A 26,010-nucleotide genomic window follows, 5' to 3' on the forward strand; every position below is an offset into this window, starting at 1 on the left:
TTTGTGGCCATCTTGATTTTTCAGTTTAAAAACATTTTACATGAAATCCGTAATCTCACGTCTCTTCTAAAATTAAAATTGAGGTCCTAGCATCAACGTGACCAAATGTCCCTATTTCATATCCCACGAAAGCAACGCTTTCCGACTTTCGTTTGAGAGCGATTAAACTTCATAACAAGACAAAAAAAGTTCAGTTTAAATATGGCCACTCCCATTCATCAATCACATTTCCTCCTTCCACTGTTTCAAGATGGCGGCCGCCTTGTCTAGAGTCTCTTTGTTCTTGATGAAGCAGAATCGAAGGAACTTCTCTCCAATGTGTTTGTGTTGTGGACTGTAGAATGCGGACACTGGGATTGCTGTCAGTTTTTTCTCCTTTATCAGCCATCTGATAACACAAAAACAACACTTCTGTCGTCGTTAATTATGAAACAAAGCTCTCCACTTTTTCCAAATGAGGGCTCTGCCTTCTAAAGCCCGATACTTTTACGACAGTTTTCTTTTACGCAGAAACAAACCTCACATCGAAACTTTCACGATGAAAAATTAAATAAAGCTAAGAAAATTATCGGAAAAAAATTGTTGTCAACAAAAAATTTTAGGTTAGCCATTAATTTCTGACCAACTGGTTTCTCAATTAGTTGGGGATCAATTAACTGCGTAAATATTTCCATTACATTTTCATTGCAGGAGGCTAAAATTATCATTTCCACTCGAATTACAGAAGGTACGCAAATTTAAAAACACAGCCGTCAAATTGCCCGAAAATAGCCGCCCTTGACGCACATCAGGATTAAAACAGAAAACAAAAACAATACAAAAATTCACACATTTTTCCTAAATTTTGAAAAAAGGTGTTCTAATTCGGTGTGCAGTTTCAGTTAAATTCTAAAATTGTACTTTCAGCTTCTAAACTGAGAACTAGTAAGCTTAATACTAATTTCAGCAAGCAATCGCTCTAATAAACTTGTAACACTAAGACTTAATTAGTGAAAAACATTCTCGCCGCAAAACCACTCGCTTTTTCACTCCACTTCCTGTTTCGGCGTGACCAAAATCATCGCTTCAATTTGACTTCAAAACTCATAAAAATGTGTAGAGATCTTAAAATAAACATAGCCAGAAGAATTCCGGAAATGACTCGAAGATGTCTTCGCCACAAATCAGCCTGTTGAATAAATAGTTTCCGACGGCATGGCATCAAGCAACAACTAGCATCAAAGAGGAGAAAAAACTATCTTAACTGAAATAAAAAAAATTAAAAAAGTACACAAAAACAACCATGCTTGGTACCAAAGAACTTGTATTTAATTTGCAACAGAAACAGTCCACGAGCATTAGGCTTACATTCAGTGACAAGTAAAAGCAAAATAATACAAAAATAGGCCAGAAATTGCTTAAATAACCTCAAAACCAGAGAACTAGTTGAAAAATCTTCAAATTAGCGTACAACTCATTACCCGTAAAACCCATCAACTACCAAAAACCTTCCAATCGCTGTGAAAATACCGATGTTTCAAAAAACAAAAAAACGCTCGAAAAAACCGCACGTGAACAAAAAAAATGCTCGCTTAAAGAAAAAAATTTTCACACCTATATTTCTCGCTATTTTTCAAAAGAAGTCATGAACAAAAACACTTTTCTCTGCTCTTCGAATTCGTTCACTGAAATAACTTTTACAAACTTTATTCACTCCCTGAAATTCTGGTTTCCTTACTCGCTCACTTATCAAAAAACGCAGAAAACCGTTGAGAGGCTGACGGCTGCTATTGAACAAATTACAACACATTTTTATCATTATCGAACGCAGAAGAAAGATCTCACTTAACAATGCTTAGCCCCGAAACCGCTTGTGCTGGTTTCGCAGAAACCTCGAGAAACTTTGAAGCTTTAACTAAAAATTTCTGTCAAAGACAAAAAAGATCTTACCTGATTAACTCTGACGTTGAGCCCATAAGGAGTGGCGAAAAACTAAACTAAACTCTAACTTTGTTCTGGCGCTATCATTATCTTATTGACCTATCAATAAGATCTAAAATTCTCTAACCCACAGAAATTGTATTCTAACATCCACTGACCTCAAAGTGATTCAGTCAATCTAACCAAGCGATTAAAATTCTCAAGATGAAATGATAATCTATATTAAGAAACAAAATCCAACATAAAATAAAAATTTCGCATGGACATCTTACTTTTTAAAAAACAAATTGAAAACAATCAGCATAAAGAAGAAACATGAACCGACTTATGTCGAAAATATTGCTCTCGAACGACAGACGGGTAGAAAAAATTTTGAACCCGCTGGGTTTCGAACCATTGACCTCCCGCTCCATAGCCGGGCACTCGTATAGATATGCTAAAATGATTTCATATTAGCAACAAGCTTTACTTCTGAGTGAGAGCAATAGAGATCACTAAAAAGTGAAGAACGAAAGCGAGAAAAGGTCACTTGAGAAGTCGAAGCTCAAAATGGTCAAGCAAAGAATTTGCATTAAAAAGAACAACACGTTTACAATAATTGCTATGAACTTCGTTCAAAAGCAATTAAACACGAAATAAAAGCAATATGCTTATTAGCAAGACCACGAGGAGGTATCATTGGTATCAGTAAGATAATTTTTAATATGAAAAGCTTAATTTGTAGAAAAACTGACCGAACGTTTTTTTAAATACGGATTTCAAGAGCTTTCATATGGTACTACTTTTATTTTTCTATGAGGCGAGTGAAATTTTCCGATTTGGCCAGGAGAAAAACGCCAGCCTAACAAAAATATTCCGCCATTTCTTTGTTCCACGAAGTGTTATTTAAAAAAATTGGAGAGCACATGAAGACCAGACACCTTAAAAAAACAATCTTCTACAGAAATTTTGAGAGTCAAAAAATACAACCAACTACGACTGGACGAATTTCTCCCGAACAACAGGGAAACGGTTAGCTTTGGCTATAACTAGCTTACACTTAGGAAGGCCAACTGCACAGCAACTTAATAGCCCCGATCTTTCCCAGTTTGTCCTATTTCTTTTGACGAAAATCGAAAACACATTCTTCAATATAAATTTCGAGCATCAAAAAGAAAGACACGACTACAATAAATGCTTCGAACTTTGTTCGAGAGCAATTATTAAGCTCAATTGATGACTAAATTCACCGAGAGAAATAAGTTTTAAAGACGACATTGATTAGCCTCCAATGAGAGCTAGAACTATAAACGATTATCCATTTTACTATCCAAAGAAATTCAGCAAAAATGCTTTAAGTTTTCAATTACGAGTCATAAATTCTCTGAATATTTTTAAACGTTTTTTTTATTTTGCCTCTGAAGCTCAGCAAAGGATTCTCATTTTATTTCATCGAAACAATCGTTGAATATGTTCTTTTTTGCTGTAAGTACTCCTTACACATATATTTAAGTTTTACACATGGTTGTTATCAATTCAAAAAATTGATCAACCTGACGATTTTGAAGTCCATTAAACTGTCATCATTGGGATCTGCATCAGATAATGAGATTGGCAGCTTTGAATACTCTGCCATGACGAAGTAGCCACCTTGGGGCAAATGTGGTTCGAATCCGACCTCGACCAGAGATTTTGTGAGCATGTCTCTCGACTCTTTCAATTTCTCCTTGATCCACACGAAGTAAGAGTCTTTCTGGCCCATTATGGATTGCTGCAATGAGACGATAATTACCTTCACAGACCAGTTCACTTCATATTGAGAGCCATTATGTAGTTTTATATCAATGAGGAAAAATTTGGTATCTTATCAGCGAATGAGAGCGGAGCTATTAAAGAAACGGAGAGAAAATATTGGTCAACGAGATAGAGAGTACAAAATCGCCACATTTTTGGCGACTCTATTGGGTGGATCAGCCAATAATTTATTGTAAAAACCGAACTATAAAGGAGAACTCAATCTGTTTTAGAAAATTCCTTGGCTAAAAAAGACGAACAAAATTATTTTCTTGATTTTCATACGTTAGCATTTACATAAAACGAAAGTGCATATCGCAGCTAACAAAGAATTTGCTACATCAGACAAAACCTAAATAGGCACTGAAAAAAGGAATATATACATGCCATCTAACAATTTGTCTCTGAATCATGTCCTTTTTTACTCTACTTTAGTACAACCACGGGCAGCCATAATGCCAGAAAAGATACAACAAAAACCCAAACTACTAAACATATTTTTTCGAGGCTAGAAATTAAACGCGTGGCCATCTGACGCCTGAAGAATCGTTCTAACATCTGGAGGGGGCTCTGGCTTTTGTATTCCCTAGCCTCGGCATAGAGAAGCTAGCCAGAGGAAGGGCGTCCAATCCCCCCAAAAAAATAGTTTCACGCCTTGAATTCATACCTCTCTTCAGCTGTTTGGCAGAACTTCCATTTATGGACTACTGAAATTTTAAGGGAACAGGATATCAGATTAATGCCTTAAGCTTGACCCGTTTATCTCGGTTCTCAAAAACCAAAATTCAAACTGTTAACTTAAATATGGGATAAATACGGTCAGGATAATTAACACTAATTTTGCTAGAAAACAATAAAACAAAATTGAGCAAAAGTTCGGAAAAACGGAAAAAACCGATTTTTTAGGCAAAAATTAGCCCAAAATTTGCCCAAAAACCATGGAAGAAATGTTTCAATCGCTCCAATAATTGGCATGTGCTCATGGATCGCCGGTTTAGGGCCGCATGCAAAATTTCAAAATAATCCATCGGGTGCAATCCGAGAAAAACGAACAAAAACCAAAAAAGTGTGTTTTTGGGCAAAGTATACCCAAAAATTGCCCAAAACCTATGGAAGAAATGTTTCAATTGATCCACAAATTGGCATGCGCTCATGGATTGCCAGTTTAGGGCCGCATGCAAAATTTCAAGACAATCCATCGGGTGCAATCCGAGAACTTGACAAACTTTGCGTCTCGAGTAAAGGCCAATTCTTGTAGCTAGGCCCGCAGGGACCCCTACCCCCCGGGGCCCAAGATTCTTTTGCGCTGAAAGCTTTTGTAGTATCAACTACTCCTCAGAGCAAAAATGGCATCAAAATCTGCGGAGGCAATTTTATTGTCCTCAGTGGAGGCAAATCTCGCTGACACTAACTGAAAAAAAAACTTCCAGTAGAAAAATGTAAAAGTGAAAATTAATGTAAATAAGCACCAGCAATCAATGAAATATAGCCAGCAGATTGCCAGATACTAATGGCAAATTATACTGTTCAGAACTGTTAAAAGACAAAAGAAAAAAGCTGGTAGATTTCCAGCAAACAGCCTCGATAGCTTGGTGGATCTGCAGTCTCAACAATAAGAAATTGATTGTATAATTTATAACTTACTGTTCACTCTATTATCTGTTCTCACAAAACATTTAAGCAGAGTGAGACAAACTCAGTTGACCTGATCTCGTTGAACTAAAGTAAAAAGAGAGTCATTTTGAGCGTGTGAGGAAGTCTTTCTGAGAGTAAGGTAAGTCATATATGACCAAAAACTTACTCCCGTGCATGAACAAAAACTCACTATAGTTAGAGTGAAAAATCATATCATGCACTCAATTCAGTCAAAATTTCGTGAGGTCACATGGTCGTAACTAAAATTATTACGAAGTAAAAAAAACAGCAGGACAAGTTCTGACCAAAAATTCAAGGGATTTTCATTTACTAAACAAAAAACTAGACCTAAAAATGGCCAGGAAGGGCTCGGAGAACCAATTACAAAAAAACTATCCAATAAAAAAGAAAAATTGCCGCATCTGAACAAAAAAACCATTGGCCAGAAAATGAATTTTTGTTCAAACACCGTTTTCTTGCTCAATTTCAAAAGTGAAGTGAAAAATTGTCACACCTCAAAACCATTCAATTTTTCGCTCCACTTCTTGCTTCAGCGTGGCCAAAATCATTTCTCCAATTTGACTTCAGAAATCAGAATTCGAAAATGACTCCAAATTGACTGAATGTAAAAACCAAGAGCAGACCAATAACAACCCCAGCTTTTGTTTGCGGCTATTAATAAAGCAAGTTAAATTTTATGACCCTTCAAATGCAAATTTGATTCTAAAATGATTAAAAATTGGTCATTTTTAGAGTGGCGTAATTTTTTGAGTGAGGTAAGTAACGTATGATCAAAACTAAACTTGCTATTAACCAAAAAACTAACAAAGAACATAACAAAGAAAGAGAAATTGCATCACACAAAAATTTAGTTACAAAGCGTTAGAAGACATTTGAAAATGAAGAGTCAAATGGTCACAATAACACAAGAATCATCGATTATAACGAGGTATTGAATTGCACGTTCAAATCGGAAAAATACATAGTAAACTATCTCGTTTTGAAAAGAAATTGCACTAAAACAATACGAATTGACAGAATATTTATGAATCAAGGAGAAAGTCAAGTCCCATTTTATATCTAGTCAACTTGCTTCCATCGTTTTAAGCAGAAAAAATTGGATAGGCTGCACATGTGACCCATTTTAGTTCTCTTTACGCAAGCCGCTATCTGGAATGTCTCCGTGAGTACTCTGGTTATTTTGGTAAAACATTACTAGTGGCATCAGAGGCCACCGTTTTCCGGTATAAATTGACAAATATAAGGATATCCATCTTACTTACCAAAACGCCGCGGCAAAATGGGTTTTACCCATACATCCAAGTAAATTGAATCGCCTATTAAATATGCCAATTTATCCCTGGCAACGGACTGTAATTAGTATTAACAACTGAATACTTCAGCAGTTTTTGGATCTATTCTGTTTTGATTAGTTGTTTCCAAGCTTAGTGGGTTTATATCTTTTACGCCCCCATGCGTACGTGCTATTTTTTACATAGTAACGTGCCATACAACAACATATAAGTTGTTACTGGGGGGGGGGGGGCGTAAAGAACACTGGGGGGTGGCAAAATAGAATAGATCACAGTTTTTGTTAGTTAAAAAAACTATATTTTTAAATATATGATTTAAAAAACGAACCTCGTGTTCAAGACCAGCAGCTACTGCTTCTTGTAAGAGAGTGGCATTAGTGTATACTGTGTTCTGATGCAATCCCATTGCATACTTCAGCAACCCATTCGGTCCAATTGTCCATCCCAGTTTCCATCCTGAAACATCATTTTTATTATCAAGTATATTTCAAGTATACCTCAAACATCAAGTATATTATCATTTTTTTTAGATATTATCATTTTGATAACTGAAAAACATCGGGCGAAAAGATCTCAAACCAGAACCGGTGGGGAGGGAGGCATTATGGACTGTTTCAGCCGCTTCTAATCTTAAGGACTTCAGACTCCTGAAACATCATCAAACTGAGGGGGTCAAACTTTTAAGATTAAGATTAAGAACCGCCCTTCACACCATTGAATTGACTCCTCAAAACAGTTTTGGTGAATTGCATTCTTAGAGTATAGTTAGGCTAAGGGCTCTAATAAAACTTAATAATTCGTTTTTGAGGACAAAAAGTCAAATGAGAGCAATTAATCAAAAAGTATATTATCATTTTTTTTAGTTTATTTTGATAACTGAATAACCATCGGGCGAAAAAGATTTCAAATCAGACCCGTGGGGAGGGTGCAATTACAGAATGATTCAAAGGCTTAGTGACTTGAGTGATAGAAATTAATAAAACCTTATGAATTAATAAAACCTTATGATAATTGAAATTGAACCAAAATCAAATGGTACGCTATTTGAATTTAATATTTAACTGTTAACTATTTGATTTCGGACCCCCCCCCCCGCTTAGTGGGCTGATTAGTGAGACCAACAGAAATTTACGTTCGCGATTGCCTTTACATTCTGCGAAACAAAAAAGCCACTGATTTAAGAATAGATTACCAACCACTACGCCTCTTAAAGACGTAAAAATGTAAATTTCAGGTGCTTTCGAAAAAAGTGGAGCACTTATTTAATAGCCGCTTCTCTGGACGACGGCAGGTATAAAAATAAAAACAAAAAATAAATTGAACTCACTCAATTCCATTCTAACACAACGCAATAATTTGCACCAGGAGAGGATGAAATAAGAAATGTTTACCAAATCATAATTAGCCGGAAACTAGTTGTACCCGAAAAAAAGTTGTACCAACCAACGAGCCACAAGTTTCTCTCAGACAACTGGCATGAGTCTGGCTTTGATTGTTGCTACCCTTAACTTAGAGAGCTTACAACTTATAACTATAGGAATTACAACTTGGAAGTACAACTTGGAAACTATTGGAGTAACTATAGAAGAAAGAAAATTTCTCCGCTTCAAACAATATCATCAATTTAAATATAAATACAAATACTACAAGTAGTGAGCGGCTAGACAAACGGGGCCGTACAGACCCACCTAGTATCTGCCCCGTGTTAAAAGACATCTAAATAAAAAAAATTTAGAAGATAAAAACACCCTTTCTCCCATCTTTCCATTCCGATGCTACAAAATAATCTCAAAATATTTCGTTTCAAATCTTAGTTTGGTTTCTCTTTGTTCCACCACGGTGATGAAAGAATTTTTTACAAAAACACGTTTACTAAGTTCCTTTATTTTATCAGAAAACGGCCATTTCTCCTAAACAAGAAGAGCTAAAGCGGTCAAAATTTCTAACAACTTATAATTATAGCCAACTAACGTCCGGCGAATTACTCTCAAACGACAGGCAAACAATTGGATTTGTCAGTAGCAACGCGGCTTTTGCAGGCTAGCTTTAGCTTAACAGAGGGGGTTTGAGAGAGCATGATCGGGGAGAAGGAGGGTCAATGCGGGTGCGTGTTTGAAATTAAGGGTGGAATGTGTTGGAATTGGGGGGAGGGGTGAGGGGTGGACATGAGGGGCGATTGAAGGGGTTAAGTAGAGCGTGGTTTAACGGGGGATGAGTCAAATTCATATGCCTATCGCCGTTGGGATTAACTGGTTAATCTTATTTCTCCCGTCGCAAAACAAAATCGGTTGTTACAAAAATCAGGAACAGAAAACCAACAGGACTGAAACAATTGCAACACAATTTCTTTGGGAGCAATTAAAAAACGCAGAAACAATCAATATAAAAGAAAAATTAAAATCTATTCGATTTCGGAGCCCCCTCTTAGTGTGCAGCTTAGGGAGGCCAACAGGAATCTATGTCTCCTCAACAGTTTCGATGAATCGCATACATAGAGATTAGTAAGACACAAGGCTCCAAGAAAATTGCTGGGGTACTTACTGCCCGCCAGAATTTACGTGTTTAACCCGTTTTTGAGGACGAAAAGACAAAAATGGTGAGATGAAAAGAAAATTGTAAAAGAAAAATGTTAAAAACTTTGGATTTAACATCCAATTATTACTGGGGGTCAGAAAGTGAACGAGGGCACCCGAAACAAAATAAATCCTAAAAAATTAGTAACCTCATCTGGTACTTTAATCAAGCTATGTTCAGACCAAAAAAGGCTGGACGGCTAAAGAAGGACATCACTCTACAACGAGAAAACATGCCGCGATCCTAAAATGGAAATCATCCTCAATTAGAAAAATCAGAGAGTAGTAAGATTCACCATGAGATGCCAAAAAATACGAATTTGAAATTTGCTTCTCAAAATCAAGAAGTTCTGAAAAAGCCGATGTAAAAGTCAAATCATCAAGCAGACAAAAAAATATTATAGATTAAAAATAGTAAAATACCGGAAACCAATCGGATACTTAAAATAAAGCTAACATTACATAACAAACTAAGCTTTCTCTAAAAGGGCAAACATACTCGGAAAATATTTAGAGTAAATGCTCGAATAGAACGCAAACAAAAGTGCTGAAAATTTGAAAGGAATATGCTGAATGTGTTGACAGCCTAATTTTAGGAGCTGAATGTGCTGAATAACACACATTTCTTACAAAATTTTAGCAATTTTTTCAGCTCCTCCAAAAATTCTCAAAATCAGCTCTTTCAGCATATTCCTGGCACAATTTCAGCAAATTTCTTGCAAAAATCTTTCAGCACATTCATTAGATAATTCAACACTTCAAATTTCAGCACAACTCATACAAAAATTCAGCAATTCAGAGAACGAGAATTTCAGCGCATTCAGCATATTCCTTACATTAAAATTTTACGTGCATTTTTATTGCTCACTATTGCTTATATCGTAGTCACCAACCATGTACGGTCCTTCACCTTTGCAATTATGTTGAGCCATCAATTAATCGGAAATATGCGTTGTTTTTCTAATGATTAACTGAAAAGGGTCACACTTTCATCTTATCTAACGAAATGAAGACAATTATACTTAAACTACCTGGTTTAATTCAATCACGTAATTTGCCTATATACTCCAGCTGCAATAACTGCTTTATCTTAAGACAATTATACTTAAACTTCCTGGTTTAATAAGTTGACAAAATTATTAAGTCCCTTGCCAAAAATCCAACTGTTTTGAAGTTGGACTGCTCTAGTGCAATGCTGTTCAGTCTTGCTCAGGTGCTGTTTCTATATGTACAGAAGCAGGAAAAAATTTCTTCTGTATTCCAAATTGTTTACGGAAAGCGTTGAAAATGCGTAAGATAAGGGCTGGAATCACTGAAATTTGTGTAAGAAATGCGCTGACAACTGCTCAAAAATATTTTTCAGCGGATAAATCCTACAATTATCCGGTTAATGTGTCGACAAGTGCTCAATTTATTAAATAAATGTGTTTAAAAGACAGCACATTAAGCGGATAATTATGTAAAATTTATCCGCTGAAAAATGTTTTCTTTCAGCGGCTATCAGCGCATTTCTTACATAACTTTCAGTGAAAACCTCGAGCCGGATTTTGGGGCAGCATTTCGTTGTTTATGTTATTATTTTTCATCATTGTAGAGGTAGGGAGGAGTAACACCTCTTTTCAAAAACATACCCGGCAGATTGCCGGAAAATAGCCGCCGTTGATTCCAATAAGCATGATTGGGATTAAAAGAATAGAAGATTTTTTTAAATTTTTGTACAAAAATATATTTTTTTAATTTTTGTACAAAAATATTTTTTAAGTCCGATTTATTTTGGTGGCATTTCGTAGTTGAACATACTTCTGTTTCTTAGAGAGAGGCTACAGGGGCTACTATCAATACCAATAAGCATTAGAGATGGTAACTAAGACTTACAGGAACGACGTTCAAATAGCGGGCATCTAAAATTGGGCTTTATGGGTTTATCCCGTTTCTACTTCTGACTTCAATTTTTTATACTGACTCTGTTCATTTTGAATTGCTTTGCTGAGCAACTGATGTTCAAAATCACTTTTAGCAGAATGAGAGAAGAGAGAAACTAACCTAGAGAAGTCAAAAAAATATCACGCAAAATGTTGAAAAAGCGGCAAAATGAGGTAAAGCGAAACATTTTTTTATTCGACGAAGTAACAAAACATAGCAGGACAAGTCCTGACGTACAATTCAAAAAATTTTCATTGACTAACACCTAAAACTAGACCTAAAACGGACTATGAATGGATTGGCCACTAGCGAGAAAGCGAATTTTTGTTCAAAAACCGTTTTATCACTCTACTTTAAATTTAGAGCGAAAAAATTTCACGCCGCAAAACCATTCGCTTTTTCGCTCCATTTCCTGTTTCGGCGTGACCAAAATCACTACTCCAATTTGACTTCAAAAAATCATGAAAATGTGTGAACAGATCTTAAAAAAAGACAGCGCCCCAATACAATTCAAATTCTTTGAATTGTAAAAAAAAATAGGAGCGCTATAATAGCCGGCTGAGAAGATGAGGGCGGCTATTAATAATAAGAACTGCCGCGACCCGGGATCGAACCAGGGACCTTTAGATCTTCAGTCTAACGCTCTCCCAACTGAGCTATCACGGCTGTTGTAAGCAATCATACCATCACATGATACTATTTCAATTCGAAAACCTTGTAGCACACTACTCCTCGGTTACTTAATGTACCTCACGCAGAATCGCAAAACTTGATATTGTTCTGTAAAAACGCAAATCTGTGAAAATTTTGCAAAAAAAATTTACGTGTTTCCCATTATAGCCACCAGGTTAGTGGTCATATAAACTATATCCACCATACCGTAAATATATTGTTTTTCGTACTTGTCTTCAGCAAAATTCTCTGTTATATTCGGATTTATTTATTCCATTAAACGTTAAGTCAATGATGCGTGAGTGAAATACAGAGGGTCGGATCATATACGATACACCAGCACAAGAAGGTGCCTCCTTGTGTTACTTTGTAATGGCTCCTATCCTTTAGCTGGGATTCGAGCGGCGGGGGGAGGGGCAGCAATATTTGTTGCCATTTCGATAGACTTTGCCACAAACCAAGTAGCCACAAACCAAGTATTTGGGTTGAAGTAAATGTAGATGAAAATCACGTCTGGAAACAGAAAGGCTTTAATATTCTTGATTCACGAAAACAACCTCTTGAATACTAAATTTCAACCGCATTGTGAGAACTACAAAGGTTGTCGCGTACACCTGCACAACGGTCCCATGGTGTAATGGTCAGCACCTTGGACTCTGAATCCAAAGATCCGAGTTCAAATCTCGGTGGGACCTTTCTTTAACCATAAACGTCTGAATGTCGGGAGGTTTTTAATAAACTTTTGCCATTGTATGCCAAACTTTAGAAGCATGAGCGCAGAAATTGAACGGAAATTAAAACTTTCCCAATCCGGGAGTCGAACCCGGGCCTTGTGGGTGAAAGCCACAAATCCTAACCGCTAGACCAACTGGGAGTTGCCTTCTCTTCAAGATGAATTTTTGTAGTATATCATAGCATCATCAAGCGTTACCATCAAGTATCACGAACAAACGCCTAATGGTAAATCAACAATGAATGCACCTTTGCTATCCAAAATTAAGGACATAAATCTTAGCAATAGGAAAAAAAATTCCCAATTGGAGAGTCGAACCATCAGGGACTTAACCTTTCCAATTCTTGTCGAATCAATAGAAAACGAAAAAACTAAATTGCAGAAGCTGAAAATAAACTGGAGCTTCACTCTCGAGACCACCAAAACAAGAGTCACGCAGGAAAAGCCGAATGAACTGCTCACAAACGATAGGCTGAAGTGGATTCAATTGCAGACTGCTTCAGCTCAATACGTCATCTAGTGTCTCAAAACGACCACAGCATAATGTAAACTGACGCATTGAAATAAGGTTTAGTGCATTATTTATTTAACTTTTAGAAGTAAACTGCAACCTATTCGGGTCACTTGCTTAAACATCTGAACGAGGGAAATCTTAATCACACAAAAAACAACAAGTCACCATAAGAAAAGCCTTCGAAAATTCAAACAACCCGACGTGGGATGAGATATAAGCCGAATACTCGCTTAGGCCAAAGAAATGCTTGTAGACATTAGGGTACAATTCTCAGCTTCAATTTTAATGCAATTAGACCAACTGAACACCAGAAGCAAAAGAAGATAATATGTTCGGTGAAAAAAGCTCTGTAAAAACAAAACAAAGAATTTATTATTTAAATAGTGCCGACGATAATATTAAGGATTCCAAAAAAAATCTCATTCACTAAAAATGGAATAATAAACCTAGAACATAAAAAAAGCATTAGAGAAAAACCCAATAAATCATCTCCGACATGATTATATACATTAGGAAACCAAGTTATTAAAAAACATTAAGAAATTAAATAACAAGCCACAAAACCATCATAGCCGTTTTACGGCAGAACCGTCCTGAAAAGCAAAACAGCTACGAACCCGGAACAATAACACAATGCTTTCAAAAATAGTGGATATGCTCGTTGACAAGTATTTCAACTTAAATTCTGTGATTGTTTCTAGACTCCTACGGAGCAACACACTCAAAAAATACTACTTTTTTGGTATTGCACGAAAAACCTGACTCATAGGGTGCTATGACTATGTAGCGTTGATATTTTATTATTGAATTAGAAAAAATCAAACGACTGAATTGCTCTCGAACGGCTGATGATGCTCTTGATTATATTGAAACCTGCCGTGGAGGACGGGTACCAAAGGGGCATTCGGTTCACTATGCGACTTCAAATAATGATATAGGTGTTTTATAGGCCACTAGTACTTTATAGGTGTTTCATTTAAAGTGAAAAAATGTGAACAATTTTCGCAAACTTTTGAGTTGACTTTTGGTAGTCCATTTACTTCTATGAGAAACAAACAAAAGTTTTTTTACTTATCTTAAATTTAACCTCGACTATCAACTCAGGAAATCCTAACTCAGTTTAACTGTTAAGGTAGATTTGCCTTTCCTTAAAAGCGAAAAAAATTCACGCCGCAAAACCACTCGCTTTTTCGCTCCATTTCCTGTTTCGGCGTGACCAAAATCACTATTCCAATTGGATTTCAAAAATCATGAAAATGTGTGAACAGATCTTAAAAAAAAGCGCCCCAATACAATTCAAATTCTTTGAATTCTAAAAAAATAGGAGCGCTATAATAGCCGGCTGAGAAGATGAGGGCGGCTATTAATAATAAGATCTGCCGCGACCCGGGATCGAACCAGGGACCTTTAGATCTTCAGTCTAACGCTCTCCCAACTGAGCTATCACGGCTGTTGTAAGCAATCATACCATCACATCATACTATTTCAATTCGAAAACCTTGTAGCACACTACTCCTCGGTTACTTAATGTACCTCACGCAGAATCGCAAAACTTGATATTGTTCTGTAAAAACGCAAATCTGTGAAAATTTTGCAAAAAAAATTTACGTGTTTCCCATTATAGCCACCAGGTTAGTGGTCATATAAACTATATCCACCATACCGTAAATATATTGTTTTTCGTACTTGTCTTCAGCAAAATTCTCTGTTATATTCGGATTTATTTATTCCATTAAACGTTAAGTCAATGATGCGTGAGTGAAATACAGAGGGTCGGATCATATACGATACACCAGCACAATAAGGTGCCTCCTTGTGTTACTTTGTAATGGCTCCTATCCTTTAGCTGTGGTGCGAGCGGCGGGGGGAGGGTCAACAATGTTTGTTGCCATTGCGATAGAATTTTGTAGTAAACTGCCACCAACCAAGTAGCCTCGGGATTTGTGTTGAAGTAAATTGAAAATCACGTCTGGAAACAGAAAGGCTTTAATATTCTTGATTCACGAAAGCAACCTCTTGAATACTAAATTTCAACCACAGAACTACAAAGGTTGCCGCGTACTCCTGCGCAACGGTCCCATGGTGTAATGGTCAGCACCTTGGACTCTGAATCCAAAGATCCGAGTTCAAATCTCGGTTGGACCTTTCTTTAACCATAAACGTCTGAATGTCGGGAGGTTTTTAATAAACTTTTGCCATTGTATGCCAAACTTTAGAAGCATGAGCGCAGAATTTGAACGGAAATTAAAACTTTCCCAGTCCGGGAGTCGAACCCGGGCCTTGTGGGTGAAAGCCACAAATCCTAACCGCTAGACCAACTGGGAGTTGCCTTCTCTTCAAGATGAATTTTTGTAGTACATCATAGCATCATCAAGCGTTACCATCAAGTATCACGAACAAACGCCTAATGGTAAATCCACAATGAAAGCACGTTTGCTATCCAAAATTAAGGACATAAATCCTAGCAATAGGAAAAAAAAATTCCCAATTGGAGAGTCGAATCATCAGGGACTTAACCTTTCCAATTCTTGTCGAATCAATAGAAAACGAAAAAACTAAATTGCAGAAGCTGAAAATAAACTGGAGCTTCACTCTCGAGACCAGCAAAACAAGAGTCACGCAGGAAAAGCCGAATGAACTGCTCACAAACGATAGGCTGAAGTGGATTCAATTGCAGACTGCTTCAGCTCAATACGTCCTCTAGTGTCTCAAAACGACCACAGCATAATGTAAACTGACGCATTGAAATAAGGTTTAGTGCATTTATTTATTTAACTTTTAGAAGTAAACTGCAACCTATTCGGGTCACTTGCTTAAACATCTGAACGAGGGAAATCTTAATCACACAAAAAACAACAAGTCACCATAAGAAAAGACTTCGAAAATTCAAACAACCCGACGTGGGATGAGATATAAGCCGAATACTCGCTTAGGCCAAAGAAATACTTGTAGACATTAGGGTACAATTCTCAGCTTCAATTTTAATGCAATTAGACCAACTGAACACCAGAAGCAAAATAAGATATGTTCGGTGAAAAAAGCTCTGTAAAAACAAAACAAAGAATTTTTTATTTAAATAGTGCGGACAATAATTTTAAGGAATCCAAAAAAATCTCATTCACTAAAAATGAAATAATAAACCTAGAACATAAAAAAAGCATTAGAGAAAAACCCAATAAATCATCTCCGACAAGATTATATACATTAGGAAACCAAGTTATTAAAAAACATTAAGAAATTAAATAACAAGCCACAAAACCATCATAGCCGTTTTACGGCAGAACCGTCCTGAAAAGCAAAACAGCTACGAACCCGGAACAATAACACAATGCTTTCAAAAATAGTGGATATGCTCGTTGACAAGTATTTCAACTTAAATTCTGTGATTGTTTCTGGACTCCTACGGAGCAACACACTCAAAAATACTACTTTTTTGGTATTGCACGAAAAACCTGACTCATAGGGTGCTATGACTATGTAGCGTTAATATTTTATCATTGAATTAGAAAAAATCAAACGACTGAATTGCTCTCGAACGGCTGATGATGCTCTTGATTATATTGAAACCTGCCGTGGAGGACGGGTACCAAAGGGGCATTCGGTTCACTATCCGACTTCAAATAATGGTATAGGTGTTTTATAGGCCACTAGTACTTTATAGGTGTTTCATTTAAAGTGAAAAAATGTGAACAATTTTCGTAAACTTTTCAGTTGACTTCATGGTAATTTTACCATGAAACACATCCTAACTCAGCTTAACTGTTAAGGAAGATTTGCCTTTCCTTAACTCACCTTAACTTTACTTGAACTTTACTTGAACTTTACCTGAACTTTACTTGGAAAGTTAAGGCCTCGCTACCTTAAAAAACACCTAAATTCTACGGTAACTTGCCTTAAAATCACCTTAATTAGTGTGTAAATTTACTTTAACTTTATTTAGTGTGTATATACTTGCCCCCCCCCTACCTGTGGTGTTGAATGTTTTCCCAGCACTGCATACAGTGAGAGTCCTGTCCCACATTCCCTCTAGAGTGGCCATCCTCACATGTTCAATCGTACTCCCATCTCCCTCCTCTTGTCCCTCATACACCATCCACTCGTACACTTCGTCACTCACACAAATCACATCGTGCTGAAACATTCAAATCACACTCTGATAATTTGAGAGTAGAAATATGCGTGGCTAATGAGATATTGCATTAAAAACGGGTACTAGTTGCAGTCATCACAATCTAATATAGTCCATAATTTTATGCATTACTGAAGTAAGGAAATATCCTAAGTCTTAGCTCTCACTGCTCGAGCAAGTATTTAACAGCCGAGCTAAGTTGAGCTTGTTGTTAATTGCGGCCATTCCAATGCTGCTGGGCTAGAATTCCAGCCAGTGGATTGAATCCTCACAGAATTGAAAAAAAGTGATTCTACAAAAAAATACTGACTTTATATTGTTGGTTTAAACTTCCTGCCATTTGGCATAGTCTGTATGATTGATTCACAATGTCGACATACACTAAGGCAACAACACTGTAAATTGAGGCACTTAAGAAAAACATGAAGATTGCAAAGCACATTTATTGGTAATCAAATAACAGCTTGTGTTCTTCCAACTTCAATCAGGTAAAGACAAATCGAATACTTCATGGAATTCGCCATCATCAGTTCATCTCCCGAAAAAAGATGATGATAGTACCATAAATATGAGCACATAAACCCACACAATCGGGTTTTCTTTGCCAACTATTTCAATAAACTGTTCAAAAAACAAATTTAAGTTTCTTAATATAATTTTATCAACAAGAGTCAAACAGACCATTTCAATATGGATCACTTTCAATTATGGCGAATCACACAAATAATATGGTGCTAAAACAATCAAAGATAAGTTCGGAAAAATTACTTTAAAACAGTTGCTACGAGCAGAAAATTTCCGGTACCGATTTTCTTCAAAAACGAGGGCTAAGGTCGGTGTGAAATATCTTTTTTGAAAAATCTTTTTTGCTTGCGGAGTTGACATGACAACTGATAGAGATTATTAAGGCTCTACGAGGTCTGCTCGTAATTTGTCCTCCTTCCCAGTTTTTCTCATTCCCTAGGATGAAAAAGTCCTGAACATTTTCGTCGAACGAAAAATAGATTGCGCAATACTGGCCGGACGAGAAATATGCTGTGCAAAATTTTTACTTCCTACTGATGATGTCGAAAAAGATTTCAAATTTATCTAGACGACTCATTCGAATTAATTGTTTGTTTTTATAATTCTCTTCTTTGAAGTTGGGTTCGACTGGTTGCGTTTAGTTCTTACATTTCTCAGGTAAATATGTAGAATCGAAGAACCCCATAAATGGAGTATTCATTGCTTGAACAAAAATTACTTTGTTGTACAGTTGCTGCGAGCAGAAAATAGTCTATAAACTTTCTGTGATGTTTTGTTGAAAAACAAGGAAGGTCGGTGAAAAGTAACTTTTTGCTTACGAAGCCGAGGGGCGTTCACTTGCTGCTTTTTCAACGCATTTTTCTTGTTTTTAACGAGCTTTATTGCTTATTTTTTGGAATAGAACACATCAGATATTTCTAAAAGTCCGAAACATTTTTGCTAAAGTGTTTTCGACCACTCTCGAATTCTTTTACAAAAAAACTTGATATTGCATGAAACAATCCTAATATAGGTTCGAAGCTACCAGAACGCAAAAAAGGTAAGGAAAATAGAACAAACTGCTGGCTCGCAAAAAAAAAATCGCGAGGCGTTTTGTTTTGGTATTCGATAGCTTGTGAAGTCAATCCTAACTCTGTGAGAGCCAACTAGGACGAAGGAAATGACAACTGATAGAGGTTATTAAGGCTCTAAGAGGTCTGCTCCTTCTTTGTCCTCCTTCCCAATTTTTCTCATTCCCTAGGATGAAAAAGTCCTCTGAAAATTTTCGTCGAACGAAAAATAGATTGCGCAATACTAGCCCGACGATAAATGGGTTGTGCAAAATTTTTACTTCCTACTGATGATGTCGACAATGATTTCAAATTTATCTAGACGACTCGTTCGAATTAATTGTTTGTTTTTATAATTCTCTTCTTTGAAGTTGGCTTCGACTGGTTGTGTTAGTTTTTACATTTCTTAGGTAAATATGTAGAATTGAAGACCCCCATAAATGGAGTATTCATTGCTTGAACAAAAATTACTTTATTGAACAGTTGCTGCGAGCAGAAAATAGTCTATAAATTTTCTGTACCATTTTGTTGAAGAACAAAGAATGTCGGTGTAAAGAAACTTTTTGCTTACGAAGACGAGGGGCGTTCACTTGCTGCTTGTTGCGGCTGCTCAAGAATCTCAGTGGAACCGATATATCACAGCCTGGTTCTCGAGTTTTACGCCGGCCTGGTTCTTCACTGGGTTCGATTGACTAACGATCTCGCAGAAATAATTAGTCGCTCGGACGTATTAAAGGACTGTAACTTTAATTTTGTTGATTGAAGTTAAGAAAATCCTTAGTGATAATCTATGTTCAATCTCGTGCTGAAGTTTGTAAGGCTTCAACCAGTAGCTAGTAATGTTGCTAACTTCTCGTTAAGTAAGCTCAACTAACTTATAACCCGCAAGATCTTAAGATCTAGCAAAACTTAACAAAAAGACTAAAGTTGTTAAAGAATCAAATTTTAGTCAATATGAGAGCCAACTGCTCTTGGTAACAGTTTCTAATGGTTCTAAATACAATACGGTTTCACTAATCAAACAATTGGGTAAAAGTAAATAATCAAATATTTATCATTTATAACATCATTGGTACTTGTCTCTGATTGGTTAATCAAGAAAATGATTTAGGTCATTATTTACATAGTAAATGTCAAATTACTGCAATATTTACTTTTGTTGACATAAGCACGGATGGTTATTACGAAGCACTAAATGACTCGAATGTACGGTATTTGACCTTTAATGGTCATCTAAAGTATCATAAAATAAACAACTTAATAAATTTAACAATAAATAACAAAATATCAAAAAATTCCAATTTTGCACCATATAAAAGCTAATAGCCACACTTGTGGGTCTGATGCAATAACTTTCGTTAGGTCCATGAGTAGCTTAGAGGTAACCTTAACCGTCTGCCATAACGTCGGGTTGCTCGGGTTTTGCCTTCCCAAAATCGGGGGGTGGACAAATTTTCGGTCCCAACTTGTAAAAATTTTCAGTTTTGACCATTTTTGAGTTTTGACAAATTTCAAGTTTTTTCAGTTTCAAAAGTTATGTCTTGCTATCTGATGGCTTTTCTAGCTCATTTGAAGTGGCGCCAACATCGCCGGCCCTGTTCTCGATCTCGGAAACACCATCGTAGAATACTGGCGCTAACATCACGACTGGCCGGTTTAGCTCTCCATGTGCCATTTTGACTCTCGCTGATCTCACAACTCCGTCGTTGCCAGTGAAGATCTCAATGACTCGTCCAAGCTTGTATTCACAGCGTTTCACAGAGTCATCTACTAGCCACACTAACTCGCCTTCTTTCAGGTTTCGCACATGTTCTTTTGACCACTTCGATCTCTGGTTCCATTGTGGAAGATATTCGCGAGTCCATCTTTTCCAGATCATCGCGGCATATGCTTGAGCCGTTTTGAATGAATTTCTCAGGTCATGGTAGCGTTCACTGGATGGCATGAATGGTGCACTCGCGTTCTCTCGTCCTAGCAAGAAATGATTAGGTGTGAGTGCTGTAAAATCTTCAGGGTCGTCACTTACTGCCGTCAGGGGTCTTGCGTTGAGAGTCTGCTCTACAAGACACATTGTTGTACTGAGTACCTCGTCGGTGAGGCTTCTGTTGTCCAAGATTGCAATCATGACCTTCTTGCAACTTTGAACCAGTCTTTCCCAGATTCCACCAAAGTGAGGAGCTCCGGGAGGGTTGAATTTCCAAACAATCTTTTTCTGTGCCACTCTCAATCTTATCTTTGTCCCACTCGTTCATGAATGCTTTCAGCTCATTGGCTGCTCCAACAAAGTTTGTTCCGTTGTCACTAATGATGGTATTTGGGTAGCCACGTCTTGCAATGAATCTTGTCACTGCAGCTAGACATGACTCGGTGTCCAATGACTGAGCAACTTCAATGTGTACTGCTCTCGTTGTCAGGCAAGTGAAGAGGCAGCACCATCTCTTCAAGGTACGTCGTAGGAACTTGACTTCGAAGGGTCCGAAGTAGTCGACTCCGGTATGAGTGAATGGGAACACATGTTCATCAAGTCGTTCTCGGGTTAGATCTGCCATCGGTGGGTGAATTGGGTTGGCGTTCCTGTGTCTGCATCTGATGCATCTCGACTTGATTTTCCTCAATGCATTTCTCAGCCCGATGATCCAGTATTCTTGTTGGAGCATGTTTCTCACATATTCTGTGCCCTCATGTAGGTTGTCTTGATGTGCTTTCTCCAACAGAAGTTGTACAACTGGATGTTTTGCTGTTAACAATATTGGGTGTTTTGCATTGTAGTCAAGGTTTGAATGCTTCAGTCGGCCTTTTACTCTAATTGTTCCATCTTCCTCTATGAAGGGTGACAATTTGGCAATGTTTAAAGTTTTGGAGATTTCTTTGCTGTTTGCTATAGACTTCGAAACATTCGGGAAGCTTTCGTTTTGAACAAATCGAAACAGTATTTGCTCTGCTTGATGAATTTCGTCTGCTTTGAGGGGACCCTTCTGCTTTGTCTTGAACCTCATGAGGTATGCAATGAAGTTTCTAATGAAGTTTCATTTCGTCAACTTGAATCCACCTTTGATGAGGATGTCTCTGACTTTCTGATAAATTTCAATCGCTTCTTGAGGTGTTCTGACTGACTTGAGGAAGGTGTTGAAGGAACTGTATCGTCTCCAGTCAAATATTTGGTCTAGTTTTGTTTCCGTTGCTACAGTACTCATAACCTGCTCAGGCTCGAGTTCATTCACTTGGCACCACAGCTTTGGCCACTTTTCTTCATCTGCCTGGAGCCATGCCGGCCCGTTTAGCCATACGGACTCCTTGAGGCCTTCGATGGACATTCCTCTGGTTCCGATGTCGGCAGGGTTTTCGACACCTTTGACGTGTCTCCATTGATCCATAGATGAGTTTTCCAATATTTCCGCTGCTCTGTTCGCAACGAATACTTGTTGTTTCTTGTGCGCTGCCTGTAGCCACTGTAGCACTGTTGATGAGTCGGTCCAATGATAGATTTTGTCAATTTTGACATCATGTTCATTGAGTATCTGCTTTCTGAGACGAACTCCATAGACTGCGGCTTGAAGTTCTAATTTCGGTACCGTCATATGTCTGATGGGTGCCACACGACATTTCCCTATTACATATGTCAGTTTTAGCGTTGCTTCATCTTGCAGATATGCCACAATGCACATTGCTTCCTCTGATGCATCTGTAAAGATGTGTAGTCTCAAGTTTGTGCATCCGTTTTCAAAATAAAGGCGATTTATTGACATTGTCCTTATTTCTCTCAACTCAGAGCACCAATCACTGAACAGTTTTGAGTGTTCTGCTGACAACTCTTTGTCCCATTCTTGTCCCATTGCTGCCCAGATGCTTTTGAGTAGAAACCGCATTCGTATGGTGAATGGTGAACATATCCCAAGTGGGTCGAACACTGCTGAGACAAAGGATAGGACAATTCTCTGAGTTATTTTTGCTGGAACTTCTTGCTCAGTTCCACGACAGACTATGAGACTGTCTGTGTCCACATTCCAGTTGAGTCCTAGGATTGAGGATGATTGTGGTTCTGCTTCAAAAGTTTTCACACCTTTCTTTGATCTGTCTGTCTCTGGAATGTGTGACTTGACTTCTTCGACACTTGTTATCCATTTCGTCAACTTGAATCCACCTTTGATGAGGATGTCTCTGACTTTCTGATAAATTTCAATCGCTTCTTGAGGTGTTCTGACTGACTTGAGGAAGTCGTCCATGTAGAAGTTTCGCTGGACAGCTTTGACAAGATTTTCGTCGTTGACGTCATTATCTTTCGCCACTTGGTGCAAGGCGTAATTTGCACAAGTCGGCGAGCTTTTCGCCCCAAAAACGTGTCGTGTGTACTCGTAGATTTCTATTCTCCGCTCTGGATCTTCTCTCCAGAGGAATCGTAAACATCGGCTGTCATCCTTTGGGACAGCTACTTGAAGAAACATTGCTTCTATATCGGCTAAGGCTATTTGGTGTTCTCGGAAGCGAAATATGATTCCGATCAAACTCTGCAGCAGGTCTGGCCCAGGTAGAAGTTTGTCGTTTAGGGCTACACCTTGATACTTTGCTGCTGCGTTGCACACTCTTCTGACTTTTTCGGGTTTAGACGGGATGATGTGGTAAATACCATTGCAGTTGGTCTTTGGTTTCATTCAGTTCAGCTTGATCTACTTTCCGAACGTATCCGGCGTTGACATCTGTGTCGATGGTTTCTTGGTAGCGCTTCTTTAGCGCCTCGTCTTTCTGTAGGCGTCGTTCTAAGGACTTGAGTTGCCCCATTGCAGAGTAGAAGTTGTTTGGTAACTTCACTTCGTCCTCTCGCCACAGAAGTCCAACTTCGTATCTTTCACCATTGAATCGCGTTGTTTGCTCCAACGTCTTGATTGCTTTTTGTTCCTCTTTCGAATGACCGGTGACATCAGAGTTTTAAGCGTAGGACTCGATATCCCACCACTTACTCAACTGGCTTGCTAATTTGTCATCTGCAATTGATGTTGCTGTGGTCGCAAAAGTTGCTGCTTGCTTCGCTGGTAGGGGTCCACTTAAAGCCCAACCAATCTTTGATTTCACTGCCCATGGTGCAGCTTTGTCTTCTGACTTCTTGAATTCAAAAGGGTGATGAATGTCGTAGCAATCTTGTCCAAGAATCACTTGAACATCGTTTAGGTTGTAGCTCTGATCTGGCAAATTCCTCAAATGTGGGTAACGGTCTTTCAACTCTTGCAGTTCCGCAATCTGGTCCCCCAATTTCAGTTTCTCGTGCACATAGAATTGCACTGTTGTCAGTGGTCGAGACTTCTCATGCGCTGAAACAGCTATCGGCACTATTTCAGTCTTGACATCTTGTGAGCCATGGATCCCTGCTACTGATAGAGATGCTTTTCGGCCTTGGAGTTGGAGTATCGACACCACTGATTTGTCCACAAATGAGATTGAGGATCCCGAATCACACATTGCTAGTACAATTAGGCTTAAGTCTCTGTTTGTCAGCTTGATTCGTACCACTGGAAGTCCTCCTTGGGTGATGTTAGTTGCTACTGCCGTTGTAGCACCTGAGACATTCTTTGTAGTTTCCTGCTTCGGTAGTTCAATGTGCAAAAGCCTGTTGTGTCGTCCTCCACAGCTGGGTACACTGCATGTCCTGCTTTTGCAGTCCTTCGACATGTGGCCTGGTTTCAAACAATTGAAACACAGTCGGAACTTCTGGACATGCTCTCGTCGTTCATTTACTTTCAGTGATTTGAACTTTTCACACGTCCAAATCGGATGTTGTCCGTCTTTGAAGGGACATTCGAAATTCTTGGGTTTGCTTGACTCTTCAGCGTTTGAAGCAAAGGTACTCGTCTTCGGTTTATCACGGCTTTGAAATTTGTTTCTGTCAAACGACGAGTTTGTCTGTGCTAACAAGTTCTCATGAATTGCAGCTTTGGAGGCAAACCACTCCTTGAAAATAATCAGGTTACCTCTCAGTAGTCGACGATCTTGCATATACTGCAACCGCTGTTCTCTCAGTTGCAGAGAAAGTTTTCTCGTTGTTGAACTTAGCCCTGCTTCTGCTTCTAGATCTGATGTGTATCCAAGTTGAGTCAAGGTGTTCACCACATTTGTAACCACATTTGCGAATTTAACAATGCTCGTAGAATCGTCATGCCGAACTGGAGGATGAGTATGTATTTTCTTGAATTGCGCGTTGACTATGAAATCTGATCTGCCGTACTTCTCACAGAGTATATCCCAAGCGTGATAGTATGATTGCGAGCTGAATCCCATTCCCGATATTGCTGCCTTTGCTTGACCCGTGAGACTGGTCTTGAGGCATTGCATCTTTTCTGTATCGCTGATTGGCTTTTGATGAACAACAACATCAAAAAGACCTGACCACTCTGGCCACTCCAGTGGGTCTCCTGAAAACTCAGTCAGTTTTAGTTTTGGCAAGCCACTGGCACCACTGCTTGGTACTGGTTGGTAGATTACTTGGGGAGTGGTGTGATTCATTGTGCTCCTGTTTCTGCTCTCGGCAGACCTGTTCCGAAAGTTGTTAATGGGACTCTGACTCCTGTTTCTGTCTCGAACTGCTGACGTTCGCTGCTGCTGAAACGTCGTCCTTGTCAACGGTGGTGCTGGTGGGTCCGTTACTCTAATTGGTTTACGAACTTCTGGTTTCTTGAGAATGCTCGGTTCAGCCAGTTGCGTTGAGAAAAGCCTTTCGCCTGGTTGGAACAGCGGGGTAGTTTTCGGGTAGGTGCTGAAACGTTTGTCAGCTCTGTCCTTGGTGACATTCGTTGGAGGGTCGATAACAACATTTGGAGAGAGTGGCCGTTGAGGGACAGACTGTTCAGCCCCTGCTTCTGCCCACCTTGCTGTCCTTTCTTGATTTCGTTTTGATCCAACACTTTCTATCTCATCTGCCACTGATCCGGATGCTCTTGAGCTTCCTTTGGTCAGCTCAAGTTTCATACGTCTTTGTTCTTCTTCTTCCTCTGCTTTCTTTCTTTCGTTTTCGAGGGCTCGCTCATGCTGTCGAAAACGCAGTTCGTCTTCTTGCTGTTGCATCCTCAGACGTAATTCTTGCTCTTGTTGCTGTTGTTGTAACTCTTGTTCTCGCCGCTGTTGTTGTTGTTGCTGTTGCAAACGTAACTCTTCTTGCTGGCGACGAAGTTCTATTTCTTCACGCTCTTACTCCAACTGGCGCTCTCGCAGTCGTTGCTCTGTTTCTTTCTTTGCTTTTAGGTGTTCGAGCTCCATTTCTTCGAT

The 26,010-nt window shown here is 38.4% G+C and overlaps 1 protein-coding gene and 6 non-coding genes across 8 annotated transcripts in view; 2 read left to right on the forward strand and 5 right to left on the reverse strand.

Annotated features, from left to right (window-relative positions):
• Nucleotides 1–26,010, reverse strand: part of LOC142350226 (kynurenine--oxoglutarate transaminase 3-like) — a 48,219-nt gene continuing 22,209 nt past the window's right edge. For both annotated transcript variants that reach the window (XM_075401987.1, XM_075401986.1), the window contains exons 6-9: nt 17,023–17,188; nt 6,970–7,097; nt 3,453–3,670; nt 1–388 (exon numbers count right to left, since the gene is read on the reverse strand). In XM_075401987.1, coding sequence (XP_075258102.1) covers nt 223–388; nt 3,453–3,670; nt 6,970–7,097; nt 17,023–17,188 — 678 coding nt within the window. In that variant the 3' untranslated portion in view covers nt 1–222. The remainder of the gene's footprint in view (nt 389–3,452; nt 3,671–6,969; nt 7,098–17,022; nt 17,189–26,010) is intronic.
• On the reverse strand, nt 11,731–11,803 carry Trnaf-gaa (transfer RNA phenylalanine (anticodon GAA)). The gene has a single exon. It is a non-coding gene; the product is annotated as a tRNA-Phe (tRNA).
• Trnaq-cug (transfer RNA glutamine (anticodon CUG)) lies at nt 12,433–12,504 on the forward strand. Its single transcript has one exon. It is a non-coding gene; the product is annotated as a tRNA-Gln (tRNA).
• Trnae-uuc (transfer RNA glutamic acid (anticodon UUC)) lies at nt 12,612–12,683 on the reverse strand. The gene has a single exon. It is a non-coding gene; the product is annotated as a tRNA-Glu (tRNA).
• Trnaf-gaa (transfer RNA phenylalanine (anticodon GAA)) lies at nt 14,434–14,506 on the reverse strand. Its single transcript has one exon. It is a non-coding gene; the product is annotated as a tRNA-Phe (tRNA).
• Trnaq-cug (transfer RNA glutamine (anticodon CUG)) lies at nt 15,130–15,201 on the forward strand. The gene has a single exon. It is a non-coding gene; the product is annotated as a tRNA-Gln (tRNA).
• Trnae-uuc (transfer RNA glutamic acid (anticodon UUC)) lies at nt 15,309–15,380 on the reverse strand. The gene has a single exon. It is a non-coding gene; the product is annotated as a tRNA-Glu (tRNA).

This window comes from Convolutriloba macropyga, chromosome 12, assembly GCF_964194025.1.
Source record: "Convolutriloba macropyga chromosome 12, txConMacr16.3, whole genome shotgun sequence".
Taxonomy (NCBI): domain Eukaryota; kingdom Metazoa; phylum Xenacoelomorpha; order Acoela; family Convolutidae; genus Convolutriloba; species Convolutriloba macropyga.